Raw genomic sequence first — 11,336 nt, 5'->3', positions numbered from 1 at the left:
TATTGAACATCAAGTAATTTCATTCACTTTCACACAGGCACCAGATTTTCAGATTTCTAAGCCCTCCAAAAGCCTAAAAATCCAGGTACTGCCCAAAGAAATCCAGCAAGGTATCAAGTCTCAGTTTTACAAAGCGTCTTGTATTTCTTAGGGATGATGCCCAGGGTTAAAGTCACATGTGGGGTAGCATAGGGGTGTTTGTAGGGGGAGAATGAATAAGGAGTTGGTTGGGGGAAGGGTGCTGGGGTGCTTTGGGGTTGGATATGGAAACTGATTGGGAACAAGTCAAAAAATCTCTCCTTAACCAAAGTTTAAAAGGCTTGAAGTTTTAATTGGCCATTTGCTCCTCTGCAGATCCTGGTGCTAAGAAACCATGGAGTGGTTGCTCTAGGCGACACCGTGGAGGAGGCGTTTTATAAGGTCTTCCACCTGCAGGCTGCGTGTGAGATACAGGTGAGCAAGGTCTTCTGGGGCGTGGGCCCCAGAGTGGCTGTGACGGAGGCCCCACTGGCTGTGATTTAAGGATCCTGGGAGCCAGCCGTCTAAAAGCTTTGTCCTGTTTCTCTGCCTTGGCACCACCTTATCCTTCTAAAGTTTCACACTTAGAATCAGTTTTGTAGCTTTAAAATATTTATCACTGTTATCTAACAACCAGTGCCTAGCCCTTGAGGGTCAGTGATCAGGACAGGGAACTTTGTAGGCCCGTCAATTGGACAGTGGGGGAAACCATAAGAGGGCATATAAAAGTTCTTACCATGTTCAGGTCCTACCTGGGGTCTGTTACAGCTATCTATGCCAAATAGACACCACACAGGTAGGGCTTTTCTTTTTCTTTTTTCTTTTTCTTTTGTTTTGTTTTGTTTTTTGGTCTGGAGGGTATAGTTTGCAAAGACTGTGAACATGGTCCAGCCCAGAAAGACAAGTGGAGAGCAGGCCAGGGTGAAGTTTGACTTGGGGCAAGCCTGAACACCAGGGAAACCCCAAGTAATGTCCAGGGAGCCCATCACAGAGTTCTCCTAACTAGTAAGGAGGGTGGGTGGGGAGTGTCTGTGATCATGGGACCCTTAGAGGAATTGGTGGAGAAGCAATAGGAAAATAAATCCTAGAGTTCTGCCAGTTAACAAAATGGTGTTGGATAAGCCAAACACATGCTCCTTTCAGTGTGGCAAGCTATCAGGTGAGGAAGGTGGCCTTGTAAGCTGAATGGATGTCATCCTTCCTGGTTCTGGGATGCGTGCCTTTGGGTCAGGGACTTGCTTTCCATAGTGTGTCTTTTCTCCGCTAGAGACATGGGGCCTGTGGAGTCCTTGTGAGGATGGGGCCTTTCAGACAAGGAGAGGTGTTGCGGAAGGTATTTTTAGGACTCAGTTGACACAAGGGGAGGCTAACTGCTCCAGGATGAGTCAGCTCCTTGCAAGGTCCTTTGGTGTCCTCTCTGCCCTCTTCTGGCCAGTCTAGGCAGAGCAGCACCACAGGCGGAAGGCCTGCCTTTGTCTTGGGAGTTGAGGGATGGGGGGAAGAATGGGACAATCCCAGAAGCATCCCAGGTGGAGACTACAAGTGGCACCTTTCTCACTGGTTTTTAAAGGACTATGTTGAGAGGACAATTATTAAGACAATGATGAAGAGGTGTTAGAAAAAGTCCCTCCACCCCTCAAACAGCAGTGATCAGAACAGAGAAGGTAGAGAAGGCAAAACCAGGATCAAAGCAGTACCTTTCAGATTCCGTGGCCTCCCTGCCCCAACCAGAGATGCTGGCCCTGAGCTCTGCCCCCTGACTGATGTTAGAACCTGGCAGCGCCTCAGATATGCCCACTTTGTTTTCCCAATATCTGAGCCTTCACCAGTTCCCCACCTTCCTGCTGAAGAAGAGGCTTCCATGAGAAAATAGTTCTTATCACTTTGCAAAGACAGCATGGCCCTAAAATGAATGGAGAGAGATGCTCATGTATCCCCTCACATGGTGAAGACTGCTCCACACTGAGAAATGGCCTCTGTGCAGTTTAACCAAAGGCAGGATGGCTGTCTAGCCACTGAGGAGATGAAAGTGCAGAGCTGCCAGCCACTGGCCCCAAAAGCCCCAGCTGCTTCTCTTGGCCCTGCCTGCTGTCATTTTCTTTTTTCAGTCAGGACTGACTTGATGTGACCTTGTTAAAGTGCATCAGGCAGTGGAGGCAAATAATCCCCAGAAAAGATCCAGTGGCTTTTTTTTTCCAGCCTGTGGAGCAGGGAGGCTTCTAGAGAGAGAAAGGAAGTTAGAAGGTGTGGAAGCAAAACAGGCAAGATTAGACCAGAAGTGTGGGTGGTTTAAGACATGGAGGATCCCAGGGGCCGGCAGTCTGCAGATGCTGCTGGGATTGCAGCCCCTGGCCGCATCATTTCGAGTTGAACAGCCAGCACAGAGGTTCTATTTCCATCGTGGGCCTACTTTTCTCCCCCAGTAACCTTGGCAAACAAGCAAACATGGTTGTGGTCATTTTGGTGTTTCAAGGCTAAAAGCCTAGTCCATTCTTCTGGGGACAGTGTTCTCACTGCTCTCCATCAGTTCGGGGTTCTAGGAATCTGGGTCATCCCCAGCTGAGAGAGGCAGCTCCCTGCTCTGCTTACAGGCAGATGGGAAGAAGCTCAGGCAATTCCTCCCCATCTGCTACTCATCACCATGGAAACTGATGGGGGGGTGGCGTTGGAAGGAGCCAGCTCTCATAAGGATCTGGGCAGTTCTTCCCTCCTCCATAAAGACTAGTTCCCATGACATATTGCTTTTTCATAGTAAAACCTCAGAATTTATTTATCATAAACAGTTTTGTTGTACTCTATGCACCAGGTGTTATTCTAGGTGCTTTACAAATATTCCCCTATATAGCGCTCATGAGGTAGACATTACAATTTTCATTTTACAGATGAGAAAACTGAGGCACAGAGAGGGTAAATAGCTGTTCCAAGTCACACAGTGTGTGAGCAGCAGATCCAGGATTCAAACCCAGGCAGCCTGGGGCCCAAGTCTATGTCCTTAAACACTATATTGGGGCAGTGAGGGTCGGTGGGAAAGATAGGGTTTCACTCCAAGTCAGGGAAACATAGCTGACAGCCTGCAGGCTGAGTGAGGGCTTTAGCAGCCCGTGGCTGAAGTGGCTGAAGCGCTGCGTTGGCCCGATAGGGATCCAAGATGAACTAGTAATTGATTGACCAGCTGGGAATCCTGGCCAGTGAGAGTGCATTCCCACACATGCAGCCTCGGTGCGAGTGGGAGGGACTTCAGCATTAGAAACTATAGCAACAGAGGCCAGAACTGGACAAATGAACACACATAACAAAAAGGGAGGTTTAAACTCAGTGTAATCTGTGTGAACTCACTGTAACTCTTCTCACATTTGGACAGCAGTGTAGTAGGCTGCCTCGCTAGGCACAGAACTGGACATTCTCCAGGGATATTGGACAGGAACCTTTAGTTTTGGTAGAAGAGGGGAGTAAATGCCTACCGAGATCTACATTTTTGCCAGGGCATGGAATCATCTTTGTAAGATAAACATGTAGCCTTCCACTAGACACATATCTTGGATGAAGAGAGTATGGAAAATGTGTGTTCTTGCTTCCTCCACTTCAAAGGGTGACAAGGGTGACCTTGCGGAGGTGGACTGACTGACCTCTAGGGTGTCTCGTAGGGGCCATTTGTTACATTGATGAATTTAACGCACTCCAGGTTATGTCCCAGAGCCTCATAGATTCATAGACTTCTGTTTGCCAGCGAGCTAAATTATACACTTTCATTTTCAGTAAAAACTGGAACACCGAATGTTTATATAATTGGAGCATTCTCCTGTAATAAGTAGGCTTACAAGAGATATCAAATATCAATCAGATTTGCAGCACAAAACACCTGGCTCACTCCCTAGAATACTCAGAAACCACCGTCTCTCCCTTGCAGCTCACCCTGCAAGCCAAATCATAACCAATTATGTCTGAGCAGTGGATTCGTGGAGCAAATAGAATGTACCATTAGATGAACATAGAATTAGGAAATAAGGAGATTAGTTAGATTAGAAAATCATTCTTCAGGATCATTAAAATTGCCTGCTGTATACACACATCTCTTGCCCCCATACTCCAGAGTCCATTGCCTGCAACCACTCCTTACAGCCCCATAGTTTCATGGACCCGCGATGGTGGGACAAATACTCCAAGTCCCTTGGTGAAGCTGCCTGACTCCTGCATAGTGTCCGACTGTGTACTACCAGCGCTTTGTGTGTCTCCTTTATCTGGGTTTCCCTGACTGATTGATACCACTGTGGAAGAGGAATTCTTCCTTTAGACCTGTTAATTCACACCATCAGGCTACTGATGTTTTTTATTGCCTGAGAAGCTAGCCTATTTCTTTCAAGTGACTTAAAAAAAAAAAAAAAGCAGGGGGAGATATTTCAAAGAAAAAGGTGCAGGAGAATAATAGACTATACACCCACTATCCACCAATCAGACTTAAAAAGGAAAAGCATTTTTGCTTCAGATTTTTTCTTCTTTAAGAAAGAAAATATTATAGACAGGAATTGAAGTCCCCTTTGGAGCCCTTTCTGATCTTACTGTACTCCACCCACCCACAAAACAATCACAATTTGAGGTTGGTCTGTATCCCAGGTAACTTTTCAGTCATCCGTATTATTTATTCTTAAGGTTTAACATTTGCATTATTTCCTCCTCCTCTGTAGTCTCTAAGAACTAACACCGAGAAAGAAATTGCTAATACTTCTGTTCCTGAACATGGGTGCATGCCTAGTACTTTCCTCTGGGAAGAAAAAGCTACATACAGCTCACATTTCTAGACATGTGTACACACACACACACACACACACCGAGGTCTCTGCTCTTTGCCGCAGGTGTCCGCCCTGTCCGGTGCTGGGGGAGTGGAGAACCTCATCCTCCTGGAGCAGGAGAAGCACCGACCACATGAAGTGGGCTCTGTGCAGTGGGCAGGGAGCACCTTCGGACCCATGCAGAAGAGCCGGCTTGGGGAACACGAGTTTGAGGCCCTCATGAGGATGCTGGACAACCTGGTGAGTCTCATGCCATCATCCTTCCAGTCTGGTCCGTTGAGGCTCAGCCCCTTGTAACCAGTCAGTGGGACACATTAGGTGGGTGTGAGAACTGCTAGCATCAGGGTTAAGTTGTTAAAGCCTCATTGATTGTCACCTGACTCAGAATTTGTGGTCATTCTAATAGTAGTTGAGTCTTCTTCAATGATGGCCTTTGCCACCCCTTCTAAGGGCTATGGATGCCATCTTATATTGTGGTTCAGTTCACTCCTTTGTTGTTAGTTCTGCCTTTCTTATCTCATTACCTTAATGTAGAAAACACATAATACACTAATTTCCTAGTTCTGGTGAGCAGTATTCTAACAGTATGCTGACACAATGATTGAATGAATCAATCCTGTAAGGAGTTAACTGGTATGTGTCCAGGAGTGGGCTTTAAAGGATACAAAAGAATGTCAAGACATTCTTCCTTCTTCTAGGGGCTAACAATTTAGTTGACTGTATGACATATAATGAGGGGACAATTGGAGAACAAGAGGAAAGCATGCACAATGAGGTACTGGTTGCAGGAAGAGATTCTAACATTGATTGCTCAGAGAAGTGAAGGGTGAAACATATCCTTAGACCATTTCTACATCTGATTCATGTTCCCCTCCTCATCGCTCCTACCCTGGACCCTCTTTACTGTGTCCAGGTCATTGCGATAATCTTTCCCCCTTGCCTCCGGTCCCTCCAGACCATCTCCACCTTATTATGATGCTGACCATGAGGGCCACATTATAATGATGAAAAATACAATTCACAATGAAAATACAATTGCCATAAACATTCGTGTGCTGAGTAATCCATGCCTAAATAAAGCACCAGAGCCAGAAAGTTTCACACAGGAATTCTTTCAAATCTTTAAGAAACAGAGAATTCTTATACCATCTTAAACTGTTTCAGAGGATGAAAGTAGAACACAAAACCATAATGATCATAATACATTCAGACCAGTCTTACTTTGAGTTGATGAAAAATGCTTTCTGAACACTAGCAGATAGTGTCCTGCATAACAATGAATAATAATATGTAATAACCAAGTGATGGTTCAATCCTAGTATTCAAGGATGGTTTAATATTATAAATCTTTTAAATATATTTTGTGATATGAATGAGTCAAAGGATAAAACCTTTTGGTCATTTTAGTATCAAAAGTTATTTGATAAAAATATACCAATTTATAAATATAATAGCTGTTAAGACAGGAGGACATTTAACATGATAAAATAAATCATGTTAAAAACACTAGAAGTATTTCCATTAAATTTTGAAACAAAAACAATGATTCTTGCTGTCAGCACTTTTAATGTTGTTCTGGAATAATACTGGAACTCAATCTAAAGGGGAGGCATAAAAATAAACATTGAAAAGGAAACAAAATTACTATTAAAAACATTTTTTGAATGTTTATTTATTTTTAAGAGAGAGAGAGACAGCACAAGAGGCAGAGGGGCAGAGAGAGAGGGAGACATAGAATACAAAGTAGGCTCCAGGCTCTGAGCTATCAGTGCAGTGCCTGATAGGAGGCTTGAACCCATGAACTGTGAGATCATGACCTGAGCCAAAGTTAGACACTTAACCAACTGAGCCACACAGGTGCGCCCAAATTACTATTTTTAATAGATAGTATGGTTAAATGCCTATAAAATCCAAAAGAGTCAACTGAAAAAAATATTAGAAATGATGAGTGCATTTTTAGGGATGCCTGGATGGCTCAGTCAGTTAAACTGGTTTCAGCTCAGGTTATGATCTCACAGTTGTGAGATAGAGCTTTGCATTGGGATTCTCTCTCTCTCCCTCTCCCTCTGCCCCTCCCTCACTCAGACTCTCTCCTTAAAAAAGAAAGAAAAGAAAAAAGAGAAGAAAAAGAAAGAAAGATTGCATTTTGAGGTAGTCGGTTATGAAAATGTATTAAAATTAGTTTCTTTCTTTGTAGTATATAATATAGTAATATAATTGAAAATATAATAATGGGAGAAAATAATCCTATTTACAAATGCAGCAAGGACATAAAACATTAAGCAGAATCAATTTAAAGAAAATCATAAACCTAAACTCAGTAAAGAGCCACAATTTCCTCCTAGTTAGAAAATTCCACAGGGTCAAGAGGTTGATTTTCCAAATTAGTGAATGTAATGTAATTCCTTCAGTGATGGCAGGAGGCATAAGGATTTAGCAAAAATTTTCTTCCAGGTGAAATTCAGAATGGTTAGGAACATCTTATAAAGAGAGGAGAAAATAGGGATACTTGTCCCACCACATGGGAAAGCAGGAAAAAGCTTTAGCAACTAGACAGATCACCAGTGCAGAACGAACAGGCAGAGAAGTGGGACAGCTTAGAGAATCCAGAAATAGATCCCAGATATATGAGAATTTAACCCAGGGCAAGTAGGCATCTTATAAAGCAGTGGGTAAAAGAGTGCTAGCCTCTGGGAAATAAATAAGATGGATTATTACCTCATTTCTTTCAATATGATAAACTACTGATTTACCAGAAATTTGGACATAAAAAGTAAACTCTTATAGATATTAAAAAACAGACTTATATTTTTGATGCTCTTGTGTTGAGGAAGAATTTGTCAAGCATGGCTGGAAAGTCTGAAATCATGATGTTAAATATTGACAGATATGGTATATTAAAATTAAAAATATATTTTTATAAGCCATTTCCCCCATTGCAAACAAAGCTAAAAAACAAATTATGGGGGAAATATTTGCAGCATCTGTAAGTCAAAAGATAAATATCATTAATGCAAAAAGAGGTATTACGAATCAATGTGAAAGAGATAAACATCTCAATAAAAGAACAAACAACACAGTTTACAAAGGAAGAGATTTCAAATGGCCATTAGAAACAAACGTTTTCAAAACCACACTGAGATACCACCTCACGCCAGTCAGAGGGGCTAAAATGAACAAATCAAGAGATTATAGATGCTGGCGAGGGTGTGGAGAGATGGGCACCCTCCTACACTGTTGGTGGGAATGTAAACTGGTGCAGCCACTCTGGAAAACAGTGTGGAGGCTCCTCAGAAAACTATCCATAGAACTCCCCTATGACCCAGCAATAGCACTGCTAGGGATTTACCCAAGGGATACAGAAGTGCTGAAGCATAGGAGCACATGTACCCCAATGTTCATAGCAGCACTGTCAACAATAGCCAAATCATGGAAAGAACCTAAATGTCCATCACCTGATGAATGGATCAAGAAGATGAGGTACATATATACAATGGAGTACTACATGGCAATGAGAAAGAATGAAATATGGCCGTTTGTAGCAAAGTGGATGGACCTCGAGGGTGTCATGCTAAGCGAAATAAGTCAGGCAGAGAAGGACAGATACCATATGTTTGCACTCATAGGTCTAACAGGAGAACAGGAGAACCCTAATGGAGGACCAGGGGGAGGGGAAGAGGGAAAGAGAGTTGGGGAGAGAGAGGGATGCAAAACTTGAGAGACTATTGAATGCTGAAAATGAACTGAGGGTTGAAGGGAAAGGGGGAGAGGGGAAAAGAGGTGGTGGTGATGGAAGAGGGCGCTTGTGGGGAAGAGCACTGGGTGTTATATGGAAACCAATTTGACAATAAACTATTTTTAAAAACCCAAAAAACAAAACAAAACAAAAAAAAAAAGAAACAAACATTTTGCAAGTAATCAAAAAAAGAGCAAAACAAATTTTGAGGATTTTACTTCTTATTTTTAATTGTTAATTTATTTTGAGAGAGAGAGAGACTGACTGACTGATTGTGAGAGGGGGAAGGGCAGAGAGAGAGGGAGACACAGAATCCGAAGCAGACTCCAGGCTCTAAGCTGTTAGTACAAGAGCCCGATGCAGGGCTTGAACTCACAAACCATGAGATCATACATGACCTGAGCCAAAGTCAGTTGCTTAACCAACAGAGCCACCCAGGTGCCTCACAAGGATTTTGCTTCTGATTGCCAAAGAATGTTTTTTAAACCTCAGCAATATTCAGCAGATGGAAGGGGGATGAGAACTGGAAACTCCAGCACAAGTGGTAGATGTGTAAATTAGCCCAACACTTTGGGAAGACGGAAAATATATGAAAACTTTTATTTATTTGTTTATTTATTTATTTTTAGCTTTTTATATGCTTTGAGAGAGAGAGAGAGAGAGAGAATATGTGTGAGCATGGAAAGGGCAGGGAAAGAGGGAGAGAGAGAGAGTGTATTCCAAGTAGACTCCATAATGCCAGCATGGAGCCCGATGCAAGGCTTGAACTCGTGAACTGTGAGATCACAACCTAGGCCAAAACCAAGATTTGAACACTTAACCAGCTGAACCACCTAGGTGCCTCTGTGAAAACTTTTAATGTATACCCTTTGACCCAGGAATTTTTATTCTAGGAATTTATGTCAAGGAGAGAATCATTTAATTGCCTAAAGAAAAATGTATAAAGATACATATTTCAGTGTTGTTTATAGTATTTTGAAAATGACAAAGTATCTACCATTATTGGTTAGATAAATTATGGAACATTCATTTATTCACATATTAAGCAGCTGTTTAAAGTTTCTATGTGTTTATAGGTTTAATACCATGCAAAAAAATCTCTAAACCACATTGATAAGCTAGAAAAGCAGCTTATAAAGCTGTTTATGCAGTATGGTCCCATTTTTATACTATTATATATATAATTATAGAACATATATATTATATGTAATTGCTATATGTATTCTACAGTTATATATTATGTATATACTTACATATATATGTGTATATGTGTGTATGTATGTGTGTGTGGATGTCTATGTGTGTGTGTGTATTTACAGAGATGACCAGAATATTTTTAGTGGTTTTCTCTGGGGATGAGATTTTTATATAAAATCCACTTTTTTCTTTCTTTCTTTTAATGTTTATTTATTTTGAGAGAGCATGTGAGCAGAGGAGGGGCAGAGAGAGAGAGGGAGAGAGTCCCAAGCAGGCTCCACCTTGTCAGCTCAGAGACTGACACAAGGCTCGAACTCATAATTCATGAGATCATGACCTGAGTTGAAATTAAGAGTCAGATGCTTAACCAAGACTGAGCCACCCAGGCATGCGCCCCCCCAACCACATTTTTCTTTATATTTTTCCAAATTGCCTGATTTTCCAGATAGGTATGTATTTTCTTTATAATCATAAGAATAGCTTAATGCCTCTTTAATTTTAAAAAATAAAAGAAGATAGGCAAAGTCAAGAAATCATTGTTTCAGAAGCTTGCAAGATGACTGACTGTTCTCACCAAGCAGCAGTCATTTCTACCTTGGGACATGGTCTTGGGACTCAAAAACAGGGATGTTTTTGAGTCAGATTTCAGGGTTCTAAGAAGGAACTAGTTGAGAAGCCTTGGAGCTGAGAAAATGAGGGTTGACTGTTAGAATCATCTGGGAGGCTTTCAGAAATCCTGTAGCCAAGATTGCATCACTGTCCACGGAAATCAGCAGCTCTGAGGGGCCTAGGCACTGGCATTTTTAAAGCTCTCATGTTATCCCAATGCACAGCCAGGATTAAGAACCACTAAAGTAGATGAAAAACTGGAGCGCTGTCAGGGTAAGGAGCCCTGTCTGTCTGGTCCACAGGTTCCAGGGATTTTCTCAGCTCTGATCACAGGACTTGTTGGGGTAAAGGGAGGAGGATGTTGGGGGGACCAGGATGAAGAAACAATTCTGAAACACACAAAAGGAACAACAAGACCTACGTTGTGTCACGAAGATTTTGGTTTAAACAGAGTCGCTTAGAGAGAAGGGACAAGTGCCTTTGGGATATGTGTGTGGAGGCCATTTCCCCCACATTAAGTGATTCTGTTTCTGTGTTTTTTAGGGTTACAGAACAGGCTACACATACCGCTATCCCTTTGTTCAAGAGAAAACCAAACACAAAAGTGAGGTGGAGATTCCAGCCACCGTCACAGCCTTCGTGTTTGAGGAGGATGGCGTCCCAATGCCTGCCTTGCGGCAGCATGCCCAAAAACAACAGAAGGAGAAGACCCGTTGGCTCAACACACCCAACACCTACCTACGGGTCAATGTGGCTGACGAGGTCCAGAGGAGCATGGGCAGCCCTCGGCCCAAGACCACAGTAAGGAAGAGATCAGGAGGGAGGGGGCCTGGCTACCTCTGTGTGTTAGACAGCTTTGAAGGTGGAACAGAAAAAATATCCCTGGGTCTGGGTTATTACAGTTTCCCTTTAGGGCTTCCTGTTGGGCATCTGGGAGCAGCTGCTCATGCCCACAAGACCTCTGGTCACCTTCTTGCACCTCTGCACTG

At 42.7% G+C, this 11,336-nt stretch overlaps 1 protein-coding gene across 1 annotated transcript in view; it reads left to right on the top strand.

Moving 5' to 3' along the window:
• ADD2 (adducin 2) overlaps positions 1-11,336 on the top strand; it is a 103,317-nt gene that overhangs the window by 74,703 nt on the left and 17,278 nt on the right. The window contains exons 9-11 of the mRNA XM_029937561.1: positions 355-453; positions 4,869-5,045; positions 10,891-11,148. Of these exons, the coding sequence (XP_029793421.1) occupies positions 355-453; positions 4,869-5,045; positions 10,891-11,148 (534 nt within the window). The remainder of the gene's footprint in view (positions 1-354; positions 454-4,868; positions 5,046-10,890; positions 11,149-11,336) is intronic.

This window comes from Suricata suricatta, chromosome 4 (genome assembly GCF_006229205.1).
Source record: "Suricata suricatta isolate VVHF042 chromosome 4, meerkat_22Aug2017_6uvM2_HiC, whole genome shotgun sequence".
NCBI lineage: Eukaryota > Metazoa > Chordata > Mammalia > Carnivora > Herpestidae > Suricata > Suricata suricatta.
This window is presented reverse-complemented; position numbering and strand designations above follow the sequence as displayed.